The 23,748-nt window shown below is 33.8% G+C and overlaps 1 protein-coding gene across 1 annotated transcript in view; it reads left to right on the top strand.

Moving 5' to 3' along the window:
* The window catches only part of LOC111701983 (regulator of G-protein signaling loco), a gene marked incomplete at its 3' end in the record, with an annotated part of 29,417 nt that extends 7,553 nt beyond the window's left edge, over positions 1–21,864 (top strand). The window contains 26 exon segments of the mRNA XM_023473492.1: positions 245–336; positions 1,257–1,352; positions 1,819–1,913; positions 3,076–3,165; positions 3,797–3,854; positions 4,292–4,363; positions 5,560–5,619; positions 6,439–6,560; positions 7,167–7,241; positions 9,346–9,469; positions 9,960–10,060; positions 10,511–10,660; positions 11,163–11,228; positions 11,752–11,809; positions 13,017–13,129; positions 13,405–13,576; positions 13,731–13,822; positions 15,327–15,570; positions 16,576–16,751; positions 16,987–17,199; positions 17,847–17,967; positions 18,690–18,782; positions 19,023–19,096; positions 20,057–20,248; positions 20,875–20,995; positions 21,804–21,864. Coding sequence (XP_023329260.1) covers positions 245–336; positions 1,257–1,352; positions 1,819–1,913; positions 3,076–3,165; positions 3,797–3,854; positions 4,292–4,363; positions 5,560–5,619; positions 6,439–6,560; positions 7,167–7,241; positions 9,346–9,469; positions 9,960–10,060; positions 10,511–10,660; positions 11,163–11,228; positions 11,752–11,809; positions 13,017–13,129; positions 13,405–13,576; positions 13,731–13,822; positions 15,327–15,570; positions 16,576–16,751; positions 16,987–17,199; positions 17,847–17,967; positions 18,690–18,782; positions 19,023–19,096; positions 20,057–20,248; positions 20,875–20,995; positions 21,804–21,864 — 2,931 coding nt within the window.
* Positions 21,865–23,748: the final 1,884 nt, after the last annotated feature.

The following is a 23,748-nucleotide window of genomic DNA, read 5'->3' as shown; positions in this document are numbered from 1 at the left end:
CCCCCCCCCCTACATCAAATGTGCCAACTCCACCATCCCCTTTAAGGATCAATGTTTAATCCCTTTCATTTTTGTCACCCCTGCTGGGTATGACCACCACTGAATTAATCCCGAGATTAAACATGATTGCATAGTTTTGTAAATCAAGGAAAATACGGAAAATCTGTATTTTAATTATAATATTTATCCAATGTGTCCTGCTAAAATAATTCTTATGTGATCCCCTTTAAAACGATATGTCTAGGAGTTTGTCATGAGTTCCCCTCTGATGCTGATCCGATATTATCTGTGATATATTCTATTAAAGGGGTCATCCTACCTACCCCACAGGTTCAGGTAGATTATATTCTATTAAAGGGGTCAGCCTATCTACACCATAGATTCAGGTAGATTATATTCTATTAAAGGGGTCAGCCTATCTACACCATAGGTTCAGGTAGATTATATTCTATTGAAAAGGCAAGCCTACCTACCCCACAGGTTCAGGTAGATTATATTCTATTAAAGGGGTCAGCCTACCTCCCCCACAGGTTCAGGTAGATTATATTATATCGGGCACATAACCTATTATTTGCTGTCCAGTTGAATTTATGTCAACAGAGTCCGATATTAATAAATTTGAGCCGCGTCTCAAATCCGCCAACATTGAATACAATTTTAAGCGGAACCAACCATATTTGAGCCGCGGCTCAAATTCTTTTAATTCGCCTCTGAGTTGGAAAATCTTGTGTTGTATTCCTTTAGTCCTGTTCGCTTTCTCTTAATCTCAATATTGTAGAGGATATGAAATCCCCGAAAGAGGATTATGAAATCCGCAAATTGAGTGGGCCACTTAAGAAGTACATTTATTGCTTCTAGATATAGATACATGATAAATATGAGTGTGTAAAAGGAGAGGAAGTTGAGAAGGTCTTCTCCGGTTCCAGGGTCTGACAACTCAATTTGCGGATTTCATAATCCTCTTTCGGGGATTTCATATCCACTACAATACCCACTTAATTTTCTGCTGTATCCTCTCTTTTGGATATCCTATATCCATGCTGCTTCCAACCAATTAGAATTCTCTTATTGATTAAACGCAAAGTTTCCTGGCTTCTGCTGTTCGTTTTTTTAAAAACTACATTCTGATTGGTTGAATTTAGAAAGTTTCCTGAATATCAAAGTAAAGCTTATATTAATCTGGAGAATAACAAAATGATATCGATATCGACAATTCTAAAGTTTTCAGCTCAGTCCCTGTAACTATGTTTGTTCAGGGTGAAGAGGGTGGTGTATCAAGTAGTTCTAGTAGTAGTAGTTCTTCTAACAGTGATAGTGGTATAGGATATAGAGAAGATGGTCCACCTCATCAGGTACCAGCTCTACACATTTTCCGCATTATTATTAACTGGTTTTTTTGCATTTTGTCCGGTGTTTGTAATGTAATCTGTTCAACTGTTTTTACTTCCCTTTTAATATGTTTTAACGTAATATCTTTCTCGGGGGTGTTCACGTCCCATTTCAGCAGTTGTCAAGGTCTTTAAAGCTGGTTTCCCTTTGTATTAGTTTTCAGCTATTTTGGAAGGACTATCTCTTAACCTTTTTTCACTTCCCTTTTCGCTGTTTTCATGTCCTGTTTCAGCCGTTTTAAAGTAATCTTTTCCGCTTTTTTCAAGTCCTATTTAAGCTGTTTTAAATAATCTTTTCCGCTTTTTTCACGTCCCTTCTTTTAGTTGTTCTAAAAGTGTTTTAACTGTTATAAAAAAAATAGCTGGTTTCCGTCCCCTATATGCTGTTTTATCCTGATTGCATTAGTAGGAATATATATATGTTGTTTAGGTTGTTGAAGAATCTGTATCTAATGAGGGATTAAGGCTGGAAGATGAAGCGAGATCTTCAAACCAACAATCCTCTCCAGAATCTAGCAATCCGGGGTAAACTCTTCTATCTACTCTTGTTTTAGATTCTATTAAGTGTTTGTTCGGGACAAATTAGGGGGGGTGGTAAATACCTATTTACTATTAGATTAGTATTAATATAATGCTACCTGATGTTTCTATAAAGATACACTGAAACAAAAATAAAGAGCTAGAGCTTTTAAAACTAGTAAATATGAATAATGGGATAAGAAAGGGCTTTTTGCACCAATGAGAAGCAAGTATTTTGACCAGAAAATCCAATATGTCTGATATCTAGTATAAATGACAACTAAATGGTTCCAATGCTGTTGTAAATAGTAATATTTTGCGAACACTTCCTTTAAATCAAAATAATGTTATTTAATTGCATGCATACAAGACGTATATCTCCTTTATTAAATAGTAATGTTTTGCGAACACTTCCTATAAATCAAAATAATGTTATTTAATTGCATGCATACAAGACGTATATCTCCTTTATTATCCAACCATCTGAAATTATAATTCAAACTCAAAAACTGAAAGTGAATGAATTGATCAAAGCGTTATTTTATAATTCATATATCATTGCAACCTGATGTAACCTTTCGATTTTTTATGAATTCTGCTTGATTTCAGTTTGAATCAGGTTGCAATAAAATTGATTTGAAACTAAAAGGTTGAGGGAAGTGATCCCAGGGGCGTATACATTCGCCCCCCAGCTGAATTTGGAATTTTTTGTTCCTATTTTTAGAATAGCTTCTCAATAGCATGCTTAAGGGAAAGAAACCCTAGTGCAAAACACGAAAAATATCTGTCTTAATAAACTATAATGTGTGAAAAGTTAAAAATCTAGTTTTTTAGTCTTTAGTCATTAATATTTTGACTCTTTTTGAGTCTTTTAAGTCAAAAAAATTTCACCTGCGGCGCGATTTTCTGTTCCTAATTATGAATTTTTTTGTTCCTAAAAAATCTTGCCCCCCCCCTCATCTAGTTTTTTAGTCTTTAGTCATTAATTTTGACTCTTTTTGAGTCTTTTAAGTCAAAAAAATTTTTCTCCTGCGGCGCGATTTTTTGTTCCTAATTATGAATTTTTTTGTTCCTAAAAAATCTTGCCCCCCCCCCTTACTTAAATCCTGTATCCGCCCCTGAGTGATCCGTTTCTTTTCCCACATTTTTATTTATTTTATCCTGTTAGATCTGCTGCAAAATTAACAGTTCGTGCCATGCCTGATCCCTCGGTAACAAACTCAGCAACTGCAGCAGAAACATCGTTCAATACCGATAGGTAAAATCTCAATTGCTAATATGGATGGGCGCGTTCGGCTCATTTCGTTCATGAACGACCGATTACGTTTGCTTTTTTAAGCGAAAAATGATTTCGTTCGTTCTCAAAATTATCGCTCATTTTCCATTTATTTCGTTCGTTTTTCTCAGTGAACGTTCGTATTCAGTAAAAGACTATCGTTTTTTAAGTTTTTTTAACGATCGTTCTTTCATCTATCTGAACGATCCAAGTCGTTCGCCCATCGTTTTTTTTCTGAAAGACACCATCGTTCACGAAAATTTTCGTTCGTTCTCAAATAATTGCGTTCGTTCACAAAAACGATGCCCATCTCTAATTGCTTATATCCGGAACTAAGGATCCGGATCTATTGGATCCGCAAAAATACGGGGATCAACGGATTCAGATCCAAAACTTATTAAAAATCTGTTTGCTGTCAACCCCCATTTCTTGAAAGAAATCCGCGAACGAATTATAAGATAATTTGGATAATTTGTATTTGTCAAAAGGAATTAGAAAAAATAGAAATATTTTTGATCTGTTTTTACAGGGCAGATTAAAATGAAATGGTTAAATCTGAAGCTATTTTGTATTCTTTATTCTTGTATTTTTTTTCATTTTTTTTTTTATTTAGGTTAGAATGCTTACAGAGCGCTGAACATATTCGTTTATCTATGCATAAATATCTACAGGTTTTCCCTTTTTATATTGAATCTAATTTAGTTTTTATGTTTATATAAATAGGAAGTTTTGTAATTTTGTTTTATTCATTCTTCATGTTAAGACAGGAATTTTATCCTAATTCAGTATTCAGTATTCAGTATCAGTGGAAGAAAAAACTTTTTTGATTATTAAAATAATATTGACAATCATTCCGAAGAAATGAACGCCAAACCCCCCTCAAAAATAACCGCCTAAGGACGGAAATCAATGTTTCGTCTTCTAGTTTGTCAATAGTAATAATTTTTTTAATCAAAATTTTTTTTTTTTTTAGTTTTAAATTGAGTTCCTTATGCATGTATCCTGTAAAGAGTAATGCAAGAAAAATAATTTTATGAGTGAAATTTTGGCTCTTTGTTGTTTAAAATTAATAATTGGGTGACAAAAATTAATTTAAAACTTAATTCAGGACAAACATGAACACTTGATGAGGTCTTCTCAGCAACTAGTGGATAGAAGAACTTCCGGTCAATCTAGTCAAGTAAGCTATTTCCGGTCAAACTAGATAAGCAAACATTTAAACAAAAATGCCGCGTTGAACAAAGAGGATTTAGAAGTCTTAATTTAATTACTAAGTTTATTGGGACACCCTGTACAATTCTTTGAGAATGTGCCGTGAACATTTAAAGAAAAAGATTTTTTTTAAAGTTTTTATAATTAAAGTTTTTTTCAAGTTTTTGTTTCAAAATACAAAATCTGTTATACTGTTTTAGATTTGAAAAGAATTTTTATTCGTTTTAATGAAGCGTTTCATTTCAAGTGTAATTTGAATCTTCTTCAGTCTATTCACGAATTAGGAAAATAGTAGAGAACCTAATATACTAGTTTCACATCAACGAGAGATAGGAAAGAATGTTGTTAAAAAGCTGATTTACAATTTAATTTAAACTTTCTTGGGAACTCAGCTTCGCCTGGAAACTGAAGTGTTCCTAGTTTAAGTTTACCATCTCCACCAAGAACTTATCGACATTTAAGGGAAATCGTTAGTTAAGATGACAATTGCCAATTTATCTGATCAATAATGTGAAAGATTTTGTCATTTTCCAAGGTTTAAAAGTGTTTAATTCTAATACTGCGCAATTTACTTTTTTAAAGAATCCACCTTTGAATTTAATCAACTTTCAAAGTTCTAAACATTGATATTTAATTAATCTTTGATCAGACATAGTTTTTTAAAGGTTCTGTTTTGAATCGGGCGTTAACATCTTCGATGGAGGGTCGCTTTAAATAACGCTTATAGTCCCTTTATAGAAGAAAAAATGAAAAAAATGAAGCGGAAGACAAGTATAAGAAAAGTAATGGTAAGAAAATTGGAAAAGACGAGTAGAGAAAATATAAACACTGAACTAGATAGTTGGAGATATCCAAATTAAAGTGGCATTACTGTTACGACTTTGTCACCTGATCTTACGTACACGAATAAGAAATGAAAATAAATCTGGTTTATCGAAGGAATTCAAAACATTTTTATCTTCTCAAAAGCTCTTTAAGAAGAGGGGTTATGATTAAAAACATAAAAGATTTCAATAGAATTGCCAATTAGAAGAAAGAACGTCTGAATTAGAACTAAGAAAAATAGCGGGAATTAAGACAATAAATTAATAAGGACAGGTTACAGAGACCATTTAAAGTTTTGTTTTGCGTCAAATTATTTTTAATATGTTTTTAATTTTTTAGGACACTGGTTTACAGAATGTCCAGCGACTTATTAAAGAAAAATTTGAACAACGTGCAGAGGTAAGATTTATGAATTTATAAGCCTAGGGTACTCACAGTTACTCCTGCCGTTTACACGCACTTGGTCTTAAACTACAATTTTAGCTATTTTTCTACCCACTATACAATAACCAAGCTAAGAACATTTCCTGGTTCTCTCCAATCAAAACATTTATACAAACAAACAGAGATTGCTACTTTACATATGTAGATAGTTTTATCTTTTATGATAATCCTGTGATCCTGTGTCAGTGTCAAAGTATCTTTTGAGTTTTAAAGATAAGATTTTTCTTAGAAACTTTATCTAGTTGTTTTGAAAACGTGTTTTAAACTAGTTTTAGTAGATTCAGGTTTAAATATTAAAAAGTAGTAAACACAACAATTCTCAATTCAGCGTTTTTATGTGGAAGAGTAATTGCACTTGACCCTCAATGCAAAGATGGCAATGCCCGATTTACAGCGGAACCCTTAAAAGGTTTTTTGGTAAAGTCAGATATCAGTGTTTACAATCATAAAAACTGATTATTTTCAGTTATAGCTTCTCTACTAAAATGACTTGCGCTTTACTACTACAAGAATACTTATAGGAATTATCAGAATCAAACACCTGAGGGTCACTCGAAATAACTCATACAGCCCATTTATTTATTCTAAATATTTCTCAAGTATCGTTAACGTCTGATTGTTCGTATCATCTGTTAAAATCAGATTGAAAATTAGCTTAATGTAAAAAACAACTTTCTTGAAAATTTCTATATATTTCTTGGACTTCGTATAGACACCCTGTAGGTCCCCTCCCCTAACACTTACTGCACCGCCTTTTATATTTATGTTGTTAAGGTTGGAGAGGTTTACCTGAGGTCCCGAGCTGACCACACCTCCGCTACTCCGACCCCCAGCATTTCAGAGAAAAGCTTTGTTAGAAGTTTAGAAGATCTAAGAAGTATTTCACAGATAGAGAGGTAGGTTTTCACCAAGATTTTTAATTGAAAAAATAATTTTTTTGAGAAAAAAAGTAAACTTAAATCCTTTGCACATTTTATACTTTTTCCCATTTATTTATTTCTCAGTCGGATTTTATGATTGGCTATAAGTAGTTGAATTAGGTATAGCCAGTTGAACTAGGTAATGCCATTTGAACTAGGTATAGCTAGTTAAACTATGTAAAGCTAGTTGAACTAGGTATAGCTAGTTAAACTAGGTATAGCTAGTTGAACTAGGTATAGCTAGTTGAACTAGGTATAGCTAGTTGAACTAGGTATAGCTAGCTGAACTAGGTATAGCTAGTTGAACTAGGTTCACCTAGTTGAATTAAGTATACCTAGTTTAACTTCTTCTTTAGTGAACTTATTACGCTAGAGAAGTATCTATTGTAATTCAACTACTTATCGATATTTATTAAATCCGACTTCAGGAAAAGTTCATTAGCACAAATTAAAAAAAAACAGTAAAAATGGGGCTGGGGGGGGGAGGGGTCATTTGTTCTATCTTAGAAATAAAGTCGTGTAGATCTTTGAGTCTTTTTCATCAAAATAATAAAAGCAACGTTTTTGATTTCTTCTTTACAGAACTAGTATTACTGATGATTCTGCTTTAAATGGTCCTCCTTCTCTTCCAGTTCTTTCCAGTCTTCCATTGGCCAGGTTAGTCTTTCTATAGCTTTCTATTGGCCAGTGAAGTCTTTTTATGATCTTCCATTGGCCAGGTTTTACTTTCTATAGTCTTTCATTGGCCAGGTTAGTCTTTCTATAGCTTTCTATTGGCCAGTGAAGTCTTTTTATGATCTTCCATTGGCCAGGTTAGACTTTCTATATTCTTTCATTGGCCAGGTTAGTCTTTCGATAGACTTCCATTGCTAGGTTAGTCTTTCTATAGTCTCCCATTGGCCATGTAAGTCTTTCTATAGTCTTCCATTGACCAGGTTAGTCTTTCCAGTCTCTCATTTGCCAGGTTAGTCTTTCTTTAGTCTTCCATTGGTCAGGTTAGTCTTTCTAAAGTCTTCCATTGGTCAGGTTAGTCTTTCTTAAGTCTTCCATTGGTCAGGTTAGTCTATCTATAGTCTTACATTGGTAGTGAACATTCAGCTTTCAGAGAAGCAACAACTAGGTCCTGCTAGGCGCTCCTGAAAGTATTTCGGAGATACAGGGTGAGAGAGAGAAAATGGCAAACAAGAGAAACTTTTACCAGGGGTGAAAATGGGGGGGGGGAGGTTATACACCCCTCCACACAAATGGAAAAGAAATAAGGAACTACAATCAACATTGATGGCCTGTTTTTATCTTTTAACGCTGTTTTACCCTGGAGAATTTTAAGTATCTGAACCCGTCAGAAAGACGTTAATGCTTTCGATTGAATCTTGTTCTATGTGTAAGAATCAAGATGTCAGTTCCATGTACAAGTATCTGTCCGAGATGAATCTTACAAGAATCAATAATTCTTTTGTAAAAATTATCCATTCCGTGCCTAACTTTTCTTATCCCATTTGTCATTATAATATAGCGGAATTCTGACAGTGGATCCTAAGAATTTCCAAACCCCGCTTAACAGTGATTTAATTTTTTTTCCATCCTGTAAGAATACGTATGATAAATGTGAACAATCTGGAGCAAATAGCTGCATCAGCAATGAGCAAGAATCCCACTATTTACTTCCTCAGAGAAATTTGAGACCTACAAATTCTACATGGATCACAAACAGTAACTTTCTGTTGTACTTAATTTGATATTTCTGGCACCAAGATATCTAATTTAAGAAAAGTGTAAAAAAAACTTGCTAAAAAGAGAGCTGCAGCTCTGGGAAATTGCGTGATATTATTATTATGTTATGAATTAATTATTATGAGGGGCTAGCAAAAGCAGAGGTATGTGTCAAATTGCCTATTTCCTTTGTCTACAAGGGATTAGAAAACGTAGATCTAAAAGAGAGGAACAGAAAACAGATGTATGATCAGCTAAAAAGAAGATTCAACAGCCAGAGAATAAATTCACTGCTCTTATAAAAAAAAAATTGGATAAAATTAAAATTCAAAAATAAATGTTAAAAATAGTCTTAAATTGGCCAGGTTAGTCTATCCAGTCTTCCATTGGCCCAGTTTGTCTATCTAAAGTCTTCCATTGGACAGGTTATTTTTCTGTTCTTCCATTGGTCGGGTTATTTTTCTAGTCTTTCATTGGTTAGGGTTAGTCTTACTAGTCTTCCATTGGCCAGGTTAGTTTTCTAGTCTTCCATTGGTCGGGTTAGTCTTTCTAGTGGACAGACATGTTAGTCTTTCTATTCTTCCATTGGTCATGTTAGTTAATCATTATAGTCTTCCTTTGGCCAGTTTAGTCTTTCTATGTCTTTCATTGGCCAGGTAAGTTTTTCTAGTCTTCTATTTTCCAGGTTAGTCTTTCTAGTCTCCCATTTGCCAGGAAAGTATTTCTATAGTCTTCAATGGCCAAGTTTTTCTTTCCGTAGTCTTCCTTTGTCCAGGTTAGTCTTTCCATTGGCAAGGTTATTTCTATATTCTTCCATTGTTCGGGTTATTTTTCTAGTCTTCCATTGGTCGGGTTAGTCTTTCTAGTTTCTAGTCTTTTATTGGCCAGGTTAGTTTAATTTTTTTCCGATGTAAAAAAAAAACATAACATAACACTGAAAGATTTAAAATCGTGAGTTATTCGGTATTATATATCAGTAAAAGGGTACTTATGTGGATCGTAGATGTAACAATTAATTCAAAGGGTCAGTTTACAGATTTTTAATTTTTAGGTTTTTGTACAATTCTGATTCTAATCTGAGTGGATTTGATGAGAACGTAAGCTGGTCAGCTTTACCTGTTCTTGAACATAAAGATCCTCAACAACACCCACTCAATAGATGGCAGGAAAAACAGGTAGCCCCTTTCTCTCTCTCTCTCTTAAGTACCCAACTCCTTTTTCCAGTCCCCCCCCCCCCTGCAAACGTTTAGTCTCTGACATTTATTTACCCGACATTTTCGCCATCTGAACTTTAGACTGTTTCAAGGTTTCCTGGGCCACCATTATTCCGTCCCCCACTTCTTCTTTCTAGCCATCTTCTAGTCCCCACCACCCTCCTTCCTGTTCCGTCACTCCGAAATTTTTTAGAACGAACGAAATTTTTCGTGAATGATTGTGTCGTTCAGAATTAAAAGCTCGATGAACGACTTCGTGCAGAGAAATGGAAAAAAAGAGAAAAAAAAATTTAATATACGACGCTTTCTTCGAACAACCTTTTTTAAAAAGATCGTTTTTTACTAAAAGAAGATTTTATTGAACGATATAGATGGAAAATGAACGATAATTTTATGAACGAACGAAATCATAAAAAAAATAATTTATTATTATTTTTATAATAATATTTAGGCTGGAGGGTTTAGTAGTATACTCCGACCCTGTGATCAGTATCCAGTAGAGCCTACAGTCAGACTTAGACCTAGATCTCAAACTTCTAATGCTTCTCATCGGTTAGTTTTTTTTTATACTTTACATCGGTTACTTTTTACACTTACCATTAGATAGTTGTTATGCTTCTCATCAGTTAGTTTTTTACTTTACACCGAAAGATTTTATTCTTTACATCGATTGGTTTTTTATTATTTACACCGAAAGTTTTTATTCTTTACATCGATTGGTTTCTTATTCTTTAATCAGTTAGTTTTTTATTCATTACATTAGTTGTTTTTTTTCCTTTACATTGGTTGGTTTTTATTCTTTACATCGGTTAGTTTATATTTTTTCCATCGGTTAGTTTTTTATCCTTTACATCGGTTATTTTTGTTCCTTTCTTTGGCTTGTTTTTTGATGCTTTCTTTTGATTTTTTTGTTTTTTCTCACTTTTTCTTCTTTTCATCGGTTTGTTTTTTATTCTTTTTATTTGTCAATTTCAGGGAAAAGCTAAAACTTTTTAAATTTAGGTCGAGTATGTTTGAGTTCTCTGATTATGACAATATCTCTGTAACTGATCAGCGCCATTCTGCTGCTTCCAGTCTTAACCGGAGGAAGCAGCACCAGTTTCAACAGCAGGCCTTTCTACTAGAGGAGAAAGCAGAACGGGATGCTGATAGGTAAATTATACAAAATTGCGCATTTTTTTTTTAAATTCTAGTTTTTGATTTTTGAATTGTTTTTTTTTCGGGAAAATAACGTAAAATAACGTAAATGATGTGTTGAATCACTAAATTTCAAAAATTAATTAATAATATTAATTTATCAATACGCTTATTTAAATTATGTAATTACTGCAGCCAATGTTCAACTTAGAATAAATCTATGAAAACGTTTTTACAATGTTCTCTTATACATTAGCAACGCTCGATTTTCAAAACGGGCTCTTTTCGGACGAAAATAGAAAATAACGTTTATGGTATCAATTCACTACTTTTCCATTTTTTAATTTAAAAAAAATTATTAATTTACCAACTAAACTTTATTTGACAAAAACTTATTTTTATCCTATTTTAAAGAATTTATAATAAACCAACTATAAAAGCATTTATTTTGGTTCACTTGTTAAAAATGAAAACAACCCAAGCTTCTAAAAAATAAAATTGATGAATCTAATTTTAGGGCGTCTATTTGCGGAGATGCTGAGAGTATAGTGGGGAGACGGGATACTACTATTGAGAGAACAAGGCAAAGATAAATTTAATTTATCAAAAAGAAAATTTAAAATCTAAAAATCTTAAATCTGTTGAAAATGTCATGCGTCTAAACTTTCGGCGTTCTGTCATTAGATTTAATTATTTTCAGTGAATTGTATATTACTCTGTGTTTTTGTTCCTCACAATTGAAGATTTTACAGTGAGACCCGTAGATTCATGGAAAAGTAACCCGACCTTCAGACTCAAGTTTTGATTTTAAAAAGAAACATGAATCACATCAATTGTGCAGTATACACAGGTTTTTCAACATACTGGTAAAACATTTGCTTCTGGACTGCATCAAATATTCATAAAATTGTTTAAATGTCATCTTCATAATCCACAGTTATATGGGTCTTACTGTATGCTTTATATTGCCCAAACTAGAAAAATTTGTCTTGGAAATTAAGGTTTTTTTGAAAATGTTGTTCAATTGCACAAATACAGACTCTGAAAAATTAAATTAAACTGAAGTTTAAATTTCAAATCATGTTGATATTGATCTTTGGTTCTAGGGTTAGAAGAAAATCAGATTCAGAGTCTATTCGAGACTTTCATACTCAGGAGGACAGGGTCAGTACCTCTTGATTTTTTTTCAACATAATTTGTTTTACCTGAATTGAAAACTCTTGTATTGGATACCCTCAATCCCCATCGCTTCAGCTGAATATCCACTTTAGACACTTTTGAGTTTTGCTTAATCTGCTCCTTTTCCCTCTTTTGGATATATCCCTACCAGATACCATTGAGTTCTCTCATTAAATCGCGCGCAAAAGTTGTAATTTTCCGTCTACTGATACGCCACTCTGATTGGTTGAATTTTTTACATTTCGATGGATATAAACTAAGATTAAATTCATCTTGAGATTCATCAAAAGAAAAGTTCAAGCAATGATCTAAATATTCACAATTTTAAAGTTTTCAGCTCAGTACTAATTTTTCTAAAATCGGTTTAACAACTAACGGTTTATGTTATTAAGTTTAAAAATATTGTCAAGGTTGTAATTGTTGTGCTTTTTGGAACATTTAAAGGAGTTGTATAATATATTTAATATTAGCTAGGAACCCCAACTTTGCTTGAAAACCTGAAAAGGCAACCTTAACTTAAAATTATGAACATTCCCTTGGTTCTACCGAATTCGCCAATCAAAATTTGAGCAAAAACGAGTTCATGAGCTATGACCGCACATCCATCAAACAAGCAAACAAACAGAGACTACTACTATAAATATTCTTCTATATAATAAAACAAGACAATCGTATATACGTTCCCTATAGCCGGCCATTATATAAAAAAATATTTTTTTTTTTAATTTCACGGGCAACGCGCCGGGCTCTTTATCTAGTATTAAACATGAAGTTTCAAACTCGCACGGAAAAGAATAAAAAACTCTTTTTTTAACTTGAATTCTGTTAGATAAAAGAGTTTGAGAAATTATAGGTGTACACTGTACACAATAAGTTGCAAAGATATGGGATAAAAAATTGGAGTTTGTGGTAAAAACTCAGTTTCTTTCTGAAGTAAAGAATAATATTTGAAGAACATTCATCGTCGTATATATCAATACAATGAAGACGACTTTTTATTTCCTTTTTGATTTTTACCCAGCTTCAAAATAAGAGAATTAAAGAGAAGTTGTCAATTAACGGATTCTCATTGTTTACTTGTAAACTTGTCATTTAAAAAATGCTTGCAAGGGAACAAAGTAGTTCTGATAAAAAGTCGTCTTCATTGTATTGATATAGTCGGCCGACCACTGATATAATTAATATTATTTAGGGAAAAGAGAAGGATATAGGACGAGTAGGAGGCTGGGCGGCCGACTTTGATAAACTTCTTCGAGATTCTGCAGGACTGCAAACATTTGCAGAATTCCTCAAAAAAGAATTCAGGAACGTAGAATAAAACATTGTATAAATCAATTTAGACAAAATATATGCATAAATATTTACCTTAAAGAGAACGCATTATTTTAAACTCGTCTGAAAAACGATGACAAAGATAACATCATTTTTAATTTTTCTAAAAATGTCATACATTGTCCTGCAGCATAAATCACCTTGTTATTTTTATTGAGAAATCAGTTTCGAAAATAAGCAAATATAAAATAATAATATCTCTTTCATGTTTTTGAATTTATTATATTGAATTATTGTTCTGCGCGTAGTCATGAAAATATCTACTTCTGGTGCGCATGTGAACGCTACCGGAAGCTATCAGCTGGGGATGACCGGCTCAAGCTAGCAAAGGAGATAGTTAGTAAACACCTGGGCGTAGCTGCAACTGAACCGGTTAATGTTGACGCTGTTGCTAGGGAGAGTACGGCAGAAAATCTTCAGGTATTTTTTTCCACCTTTTCCACATGTAAAGCTGGAGAGCTAATAAAATAATTAGAACACCCTCTCTCTCTCAAATTTTGTAGTTGCGCCTGAATCGGGTTTCGTGTTATTACTTAAAGATATTGTATGACCTTACATGACGGATATTTTTCAGCTGGCCAACGAAGAAAATCCGCCAAGTGCAGACTTGTTCTCTACTGCGCAGAAGCAGATTTACAATCTCATGAAGTTTGACAGTTTCTCCAGGTTCGTAGATTTTGCTCTTAGATAACTCAAGAAGTTAGAACTCGGGATTAAGCATTGATTTTTATCTGAAGCATATACAGATTAATATAATTCCTCTTTAATATCCTGTCATGGTAAACATTGTACAATGTACATGTACACGGTACACACTTTCACACAAAAAATGCCGCATATATTCTTACTCCTTAAAATTTGCACGAATAGCACTGTATTCCATAATAACTGCCACAAAGTCTTACACCTGTCACAAAATCTCTAAAGAACCTCTGCCCTGCAGCGATAAATTTGATTGAGGGATCAAATATTGATCCTCAGATATAAAAGTGCCCATGTTGGATATCGAGATTAAGCGTTCAAAAATTACAATATCCAAAAGTTCCAATCTCTGGACAGATAGCTCAAATATCCCCCCCCCCCCGAGCTCGATAACCAACTTTAACGATGAAATTGAAGCGATAATGGTTTTTTTTTGCGATCTTTCATTGACCGAGAGCTTAATTTAAAATCTCTGAATAATCGAAATTTTCAATGCTCTTCGAAGCATGGATATATAATAGAATGTACGTATCATGGACATGGTTTGGTGGAATTTTCTCACTGGGGTGTCACGCAGTACATTAAACAATAAATTGGACCGTGGACTTACAATTTGTCTTGGATTTTCGTAAAGTTAATCCTTGTCCAGGGAGTATTGAAAACATTTTAAGTCAACGAGGTTATAGTGTATAGAGTGATGATGTACGCTAATTAACGAGGTTATAGTGTATAGAGTGATGATGTACGCTAATCAACGAGGTTATAGTGTATAGAGTGATGATGTACGCTAATCAACGAGGTTATAGTGTATAGAGTGATGATGTACGCTAATCCTTTACTAATTTTAAAGGCCATCAACTATACTAAGAGCGTACTGCATATTTATTTATTTTAAAGAGATTCTGGCCTAACTTATAGTATATCAATATTAGTAAACGATTGTAAGTTTACAGTACAGCTAACTGAGCACACAGGTAGGAAACTATTCTCCTCCCTGTTTTAAGTCTTTCAAACTTGGTAAAATTTTGCCTCTTTCTTTGAATCAGAAAAATTGTCGGAGATGGTAAAGACTTTATCAACCTCGATTTTATTTAATATTTTCTTTAGAAAACTTCTCAATACTTCTGTGTATGTAGAAGATAGAATTAAATCTATAGTTGGGCCCTGGTACGATGCTATGATTGGTTAAAACACCTTCTGATTTAATATTTATCAAAAGAATATTATCTAATCCATACAAAAGATACTTATGAGTGCTTTTGTGAGAGATTAGCAATTTAAAATCAATGATTTCTTAGTTACGGAGCTAAAATATATGGATAAAAATATATTTCGCTTTTTATACTTGAGTGCTGAGTAACAGTATTTAAATTGATAAATTTCCAGTTTTAACCTTGAAGAGATAAGTCTATTTCAAGATTCAAAAGTTTCTTTCTCCCTTCCAACCCTAAAATGCCATGTAATTTAGGTTTCTTAAATCCGACCTGTATAAGGAGAGCCTCCTTGCGGACATGGGTGGAACTAGCCTGCCTTACCTGGGCCTGGAGACCCTGGACCCTGAGCTACGGCTAGACACGAGTCTGACGGAGTCCCTGGAGGGAGAGAAGAAGAAGAAGGAGGAGGGGCGAAGGAAAAGTATTCTACCCTGGGGTAACAGGAATAGATCCAAGTCTAAGGATAGAGTAGAACAAGACAGACCTTCGTTATTCAGGGTAAGTGCATTAGGAACCAGACGCCGTGAACATAGTTAAGTAAATTCTCTTTTGAACCGGTTCAAGTTGAAGAGAAGTGGTTCAACTACGCAGTTAACGCTTTTCATCAAATATGATCCCTCAATCAATCTGTACCTTTTTTCTTTTTTTATTCCTAGCTGCACCACAGCATTCATTTCTTTGGATATTGAATTTTTTGTCTAAGGGCGATATGGGTTTTGGATCATTTTCAACCATTTAACAGTCTTAAATTAGGATCAAGTATATTACTTAAATTTTGGAGGGGTTCGTCCATCTAACATGTTTTTATTCAAAGCTTTCTTTCTATATTAAGAGGGTTGTAGCGGTCCATTTCTGACAGCCTCCCGTTTGTATTCTGCAGTATGCATTGTTATTGTTATTGTTATTGTTATTGTTATTGTTATTGTTATTGTTATTGTTATTGTTATTGTTATTTTTATTGTTATTGTTATTGTTATTGTTATTGATATTGATATTGATATTGATATTGTTATTGTTTACATTGCAGTCTTTACTTCTCTTTCTGCTAGGACTGGCTCATTGGCGACTGGCCGACATGGTCCGCTAAAGAGTAAAAATGTGGGGGGAGGGGCTGGATCTGTAAAATCTATAGTTTCCTGGAGGTTTTTAGGCCAACCCCAAATCCCCTGATCGAATTCCTGAGTACGCCCCCGAATGTCGTTAAAATTGGATAATTGACCAATTTTTTCATTTTAAGGACCTAAGATTTTTAATAAATTGAATTTTACTAAAATATATGAACATTTTTTATAAGAATGTTTTAAACTATGGAAATTTAAAGGTTTTTTTTAGAAAAATTTAAGTGAAATAAAATGACAACTTACAGATCAAAAATAAAGTAAATAACGTTTCAAGGTAAATTTGAGGTCGTCTTCCGTTTGCACTTTATTCGACCGGGCGAGCATTGTAATCGAAACTTGCTGTATTCTTTAGAAACATAAACCAGACTATTTTGATGTTAAGGGGATTAAACTACCTGGACAATCAGCTGGTCGGCTCAGCCTGGGCACTGACAAATCTGCTGACCGGAGCGCAGAGTCCAGAAATCCTTTAGAACGAGGAACAGAGTCCAGAAATTCGGGTTCCAGAGCATCATTGGGTTCCAACCATGGAGATACCGAGAACTCTGGTGTCACAAGGTAGATTTTAGATTTTATATACTATTGTTCCTTTTAGATTTATATAATGAGCAATTAGCTTTATTATATATTGATTAATAAATTGAATAATAAACAATGTTCACCTTATATAATGGATATCTCACTTATCCTTGATCAGACAGAGGTTTAAAGGGGAATCCTTTGGGAAACGATCGGACATGTAGGGTCACTTGAAGTTACGTCTCCAGACCCTTAAATCGCTATTATTGTGTAGGTTTATCCTGCCAGATAAAGCGACTACAGTGGTGACCCCAACACCGGGGGAAAGTATCCGAGCCCTTGTCTCTAAACTCCTGGATAAAAGAGGGCTTAAGTTCACAAGCTTCGACGCTTTCCTACATGGGAATGAGAAACCTCTGGACCTCTCAGAGGATTGTTCAACTCTAGGAGGTGCAGAAGTTAGAGTGGAACCAAGAGTTTTGTTCAGGTAACTACATGGGTTTAAATGTTCTCGAAAAATCATTTTTCAAAGTATGTAAAAGGATGAAAAACGTAGCCATTTTTTATGTCCAGTCTGTCATTTTGTCTTCCCTAATCATTCCCCCTTGTATTATTTGTATCTGGACCTCTATGATCATTTTCTGTATCTGTGTTTAATCATGTTATCGGCCTTTATTTTATGTATTTAGACTTTGCAGTGTAAACATCAGAATGTTTATTTATCCTGACTTTCCGGGGTGTTTATAAACCCAAGAAGAGGGGAAGGGAGGGAAAGAAACAAGGACAGGAATGTAGAAAGGAACAGGGAAGGAACGAGGAAGGGAGGGAAGAGGATGAGGCAAGGAAGGGAGGGAAGGAGAAGGTCGGGAAGTATAAAGTATAGTAGAGGAAGGTTGAAAGATATAGTAAATAATTGTATACATCAGGCTGGAGTTTGGAAGATATAGTAGATAATTGTATACTTCAGGCTGGAGTTTGGAAGATACAGTAGATAATTGTATACTTCAGGCTGGAGTTTGAAGATATAGTAGATAATTGTATACTCCAGGCTGGAGTTTGGAATATATAGTAGATAATTGTATACTTCAGGCTGGAGTTTGGAAAATATAGTAGATAATTGTATATATACTGCAGGCTGGAGTTACCTTCCAAGAAGTCTATTGGTGTGAAAGCTAAGCAGACTAAGCTAGTAGAGGAAGTTCTTAGACCAATCCTTCATCAGTATGGTTGGAATCTAGATCAAATGCTTGTTCAGGTTAAAACATATTCAATAATAGTTTTTAATAAATGTGTGATTTTGATTGTTTGGTTGATTCATTGCTTTGTTAATTTTTTGATTCATTGATTTCTCGATTCTCCGATTCATCGGTTCATTGGATCAGTGATTCATTAATTCTTTGATTCGTTGAGTCATTGATTCGTTGATTCATAGGTTCATTGATACTTTAATTCATTGATTGATTGTTTCACTGATTCTTTGATTCATTGAGTCATTGATTCTTTGGTTCGTTAATTCATTAATAGATACATTGATTGATTGAGTGATTCATACATTCATTCATTCATTGATACATTGATTTATTAAGTCATTGAGTCACAGAGTCATTGATTCATTGATTCAGTGGTTCAGTGGTTCAGTAATTCATTGATTCATTGATTCATCAATTAAGTGATTCGGTGATTCATTGATTCATTGATTCATTGATTCATTGATTCATTGATTCATTGATTCATTGATTCATTGATTCATTGATTCATTGATTCATTGATTCATTGATTCAGTGATTCAGTGATCATTGATTCAGTGATTCAGTGATTCAGTGATCATTGATTCAGTGATTCAGTGATTCAGTGATCATTGATTCAGTGATTCAGTGATTCAGTGATTCATTGGCTCATTGGCTCATTTGATTGATTGATCATTAAGTCGATTGATATTGATTAATGGTCGGATTGAGTAATTGATTGTTTGGTCAGGTTGAAAGACAGGGAGTTAGGAGTGGAGTTGATTATAGATCTGGAGTCAAGAGTATTGATAACTCCAGGCTCACAGTTTCATATCAGAACCAGGTAGAGTCATCGCCATCTTTTACATGTAATTGGGGAAAGAAAAAAAAATCTCTCTTTTGAAAATCTTTTTCCTCCAGATGCTAAGTATGTTTTAAGGTTATATTTGATGTATTGGGGGAGGGGGAGAAGCAATTCCGGGCACAAATTTTCAAAATGGGTGAAAAAAGCTTTTTTTCTTGAAGCACCCCCTTGCTTTGTAATATTTTATGTTTTTTTTTTCATTTGATAATTATAATTTAGGAAATGCAAAGCAAAGCTTTGGATGAAGTGATGAGACGGCATTCTGACACGGAATCATTGAAAACAGATTCAAGGTTAGGGATAGTTTCTCAAACTGTTTAATCAGTCGTTTCCTTTAATCTTTTTTTAAATAAAATTTAAAGAGAAGCAGTTCATTGAATACGTGTTTAATATTGTATTTAGTTGTAACTTGTAGGTGAACTTTGTCAATAAGTTAGATAAATTACGACAATGTTAATGATAAAATTTATATGATTATTCCTACTATTAACAAAGAAAGCACAGTTCTCTTTATAAACTTCATTTCCATTTTGAAAAGTATATTTAAACTCATTAAATCTCATTAAATAATATAATCATCTATATTTTGTTTCGAGTTTGGAAAATGTTCACCTGTAAGCTCTTAAAGAAACAGTTTTTTTTAGTTCCAGAAGATCCTTCATGAAAATAATAGCATGGGCGATTTAAAGTGATGCCCTATACAACTTTATCTTATCAATAATGTGGAAGCGACTGTTGTTTTTAATTCCTTTGTTACTCTACCAACTGCTATCTCTAACCTTCTTCAAAAAATTATCTATATCTTAAAGATCCCAGGAGAGCTTTATGAAAACATACTTTACAAACTGCTATCTCTAACCTTCTTAAAAAAAATATCTATATCTTAAGGATCACAGGAAAGCTTAATAAAAACAGCTCGCAGCTATCAAAGCTCTCTTGCTGCAGTATTTTTACATATTTTTAATGTACTAATGTTTTGTTAATATCCGCTAGGATCTATCATTACTGCAGAAAATATATAAATTGAATTGACTTGATTTAATTTTACTTCTGTAAATTAGCAATAGCAGTAATTAGCAAAATACGCTTGAGAAACTGGAATGGAAGAAAAGATATGATGGATGCCTCTTTTATTTGTAATCAAACAAGCTTTTAAGAGTCCCGTTGTAAATCAGATATGCACTAAACGGGGATTCAATTGAAATAATTGGAATAAAAATAAAGTCTAATTTAAATATCATGTCTGTTTTTAGGCCTGGGTCTAGAAATTCCGGTCATCATATGGGCTTCCGGCGCCAATCTGTGAGTTCTGCCGAGTCCAGAAAACAGGATAGCTCGTCTGAGTCAAGAAAATTAGATGAATTTGGTCTGATGCCGCCACCCGCTAAAATTCCTTCAGTGCGAAGACGACCTGCCGCACAGACCAGTCCTAACCAAGTGTTCAGGTAATACTTTAATTTACCTGTCATTTTCAAAACTGGAAGGGATTTTCTTTTTAACTTTATTGACCTGCTATCAAAAAAGGGCCTGCCTCATTCACAATGGTCCCTATTAAGCCTAAATGGATTAATAATGTAAAAGTTAATGTCGTCTTCTAGCTTAACTGTTTAATTCTTTTAATTTTCGCCTCTATTTCTGCAGCAGAAATACGCAACCCACTTCAATAGAAAAATAATAGTTGAAAATGATAAATTTTCCCAGTATAAAAACATGAATATCTCGTAATCTCTTTGCAATCCGATCAGACAAGCTCTAATGTTTGACGTTGAGAATCAGTCTTGCTACTCAATTACCTAAGAGATATTCGAAATTACGTGTATAGTCCTTTAACCAACGCTTATTCGGATCCGATTTATAACAGATTTCCCTTTCTCTGAATGTTTCATCAAGATTCAGCATTAAAATAAAAATGAAATAAAAATTGTTCGAAAATGCTCTTTCTGTTCAAAAAATCAGTAATTCCTTAAGAAATATGTATGACCTGGATCCGGATCCGGATACGCATCAAAATTAAATAGATCCTAAGCACTTCTTTAACATTAGTTTTGTTTAATATTTTCTAATTATGTAGAGAGCAGGAAGCATCTCTATACGAGGGTCTAAAACGAATGACCCAGGGTCGGCTGGATGATCAGCGGGGTTTAGAGATTAATGGAGAACTCCCCGATTTCTTGAGGAAGGAGGAGAATCAGGTATTAAAGGGACTGTAACTTGTAGAGATGGACATCGTTTTTTTCAATGAACGAATTTTTTCTTGAAAAGGGTGTCGTTGAGAAAAGATGAACAACGGACGAACAAAAAGGATCGTTTAGAGAAAATAAAAATTTTAGTTTATATAAACGAAAAAAATGAACGGTTCAAAATCGTTCGAACAAACTTAAACAACGACCGTTTTTTTACTGAACAAACAATTTTTTGGAACAAACTTTTTTAAAACTATAGTTTTTTACTGAACGAGCGTTTTTTACTGAACGAAATAAATTTAAAATTAATGTTAATTTTGTGGTTGAAAGAAACAATTTTTTATGAACAATTATATTAAAAGGACGAAATGGGTCCTTAATTCGGCCAATTGAAGTTTTCTCATTAAATGGCGCGCAAAGTTCCAATTTCCCGGCTTCTGATTGGCTGTTTGTGATTTTACATCCACCACTCTGATTGGTGGAGCTGGAAACTTTAGAATTTGATACCCTTAATCCAGATCGCTTAATCTGAATATCCACTGTGGAAACTTATGATTTTCTTAATCATCTCATTTGGTACACTCAGATTGGTAGAATTTAAGGTACTTAGTGGATAAAGATGATAATCTTAAGATTAACAAAAAGAGGAGATCAAGCATTGATCTCAATATCCAAGATTCTAAAGTTTTCAGCTCTGTATACATACTTAAGATTGACAAAAAGAGGAGATCAAGCACTGATCTTGATTCTAAAGTTTTCAGCTCAAAATTATTTTTTTTCGCAAAGAAAGAAATTTAATTGTTATTTTTTTGTGTAGATGATGGAAAATGATGAAGAACGAAAACAATCCGAGGACAATCTTCTTTCCAGGCTTTCAGGTCAATGATAAAATAAAAAAATAAAATTAACATTTTTGTTCAAATGTTATTGATAACTAATAGTTTAAAACAACCCATGAAGAGTGCAGAGTGTAGGGTAAACACTTAGCACTTACCCATTTTTGGTCACCCTGTTTTTCCGGAAAATATTCATTTTTGGTCACCCTGTTCTTACGGAAAATCTTCATTTTATGGTTTGATATGATGGAGAATAAAAGAGTTTTTTAAATCGCTAAATAATAAATATTAAACTTTGAGGAAATGCTAGATCTAGTCAATAGTTGATGTCCCACTCCTTATTAATGTTCAAATCACTCCTCCACCCCCTTAATCATTCTTACTTAGATTCCCCTCCTCCTTTAATCATCCCCCCCCTCCATGTTTTTACATTATTTCCCTCCTCCTTTAAGTACATGTGTTTTAGATAGTTCCCCTTCTCCTATTAATACGCCTCCCCCTTCATGTTTTTTCGATAGTTCCCCTTTTCCTGTAANATCCTTAGCTGATATTCTGATCCTTGCTAATATTTTGATCCTTAGCTGATATTCTGATCCTTGGCTGATATTCTGATCCTTAGCTAGTATTCTGATCCTTGCTAATATTTTGATCCTTAGCTGATATTCTGATCCTTGCTAATATTCTGATCCTTAGCTAATATTCTGATCCTTAGCTGATATTCTGATCCTTGGCTAATATTCTAATCCTTAGCTAATATTTTGATCCTTAGCTGATATTCTGATCCATAGCTGATATTCTGATCCTTGGCTGATATTCTGATCCTTAGCTAATATTCTGATCCTTGCTAATATTTTGATCCTTAGCTGATATTCTGATCCTTCGCTGATATTCTGATCCTTAGCTAATATTCTGATCCTTGGCTGATATTCTGATCCTTAGCTAATATTCTGATCCTTGCTAATATTTTGATCCTTAGCTGATATTCTGATCCTTAGCTGATATTCTGATCCTTAGCTAATATTCTGATCCTTGGCTAATATTCTGATCCTTAGCTAATATTCTGATCCTTGCTAATATTTTAATCCTTAGCTGATATTCTGATCCTTAGCTGATATTCTGATCCTTAGCTAATATTCTGATCCTTGGCTGATATTCTGATCCATAGCTAATATTCTGATCCTTGCTAATATTTTGATCCTTAGCTAATATTCTGATCCTTAGCTGATATTCTGATCCTTAGCTGATATTCTGATCCTTAGCTGATATTCTGATCCTTAGCTGATATTCTGATCCTTAACTGATATTCTGATCCTTGGCTGATATTCTGATCCTTAGCTGATATTCTGATCCTTGCTAATATTTTGATCCTTGGCTGATTTGCCGATCCTAAGCTATTTTCTGATCCTAAGCTGGTTTTCCGATCCTTTGGCTGATTTTCCGATCCTTAGCTGTTAATCTTATCTTTAGCTGATTTTCCAACCCTAAGCTGATGTTTGTTTTTAATCTTCCTGACAGAAACAATCTCAAGAACTGACGAGGGTCAGCCCAGACCGAAATATATTTTCAATTAAATGAGGAACTAACATCTACTTTTTTCTTACCCTACAGAGGTTTGGTCCATCACCATCACCGAATTTTAAAATCTAGGCTGATGTGTTGATTCTTAGCTGATGTGCGCATCTTTGGATGATATTTAGATGTTCTGCACCTTCAGGGTGGCCAAAATGTACGGATTGTACGGATTGATTTTTTTTTAACCCTAAAATTGTACGGATTGTACGGATTGTACGGATTGTACGGATTTGTTTTCAAATTGTACGGATTGTACGGATTTTATCCTGGAAAATACACCGTTTTTTTTAAATTTTCACTCATTTCAGCAAATTTTTCATGAAAATAAAAAAAAAATTCTCGTCAAAATGAAGT

This window comes from Eurytemora carolleeae, unplaced genomic scaffold, assembly GCF_000591075.1.
Source record: "Eurytemora carolleeae unplaced genomic scaffold, Eaff_2.0 scaffold359, whole genome shotgun sequence".
Lineage (NCBI taxonomy): Eukaryota > Metazoa > Arthropoda > Copepoda > Calanoida > Temoridae > Eurytemora > Eurytemora carolleeae.
The sequence above is the reverse complement of the archived record's forward strand: the minus strand, read 5'-3'. Positions and strand labels throughout refer to the sequence as shown.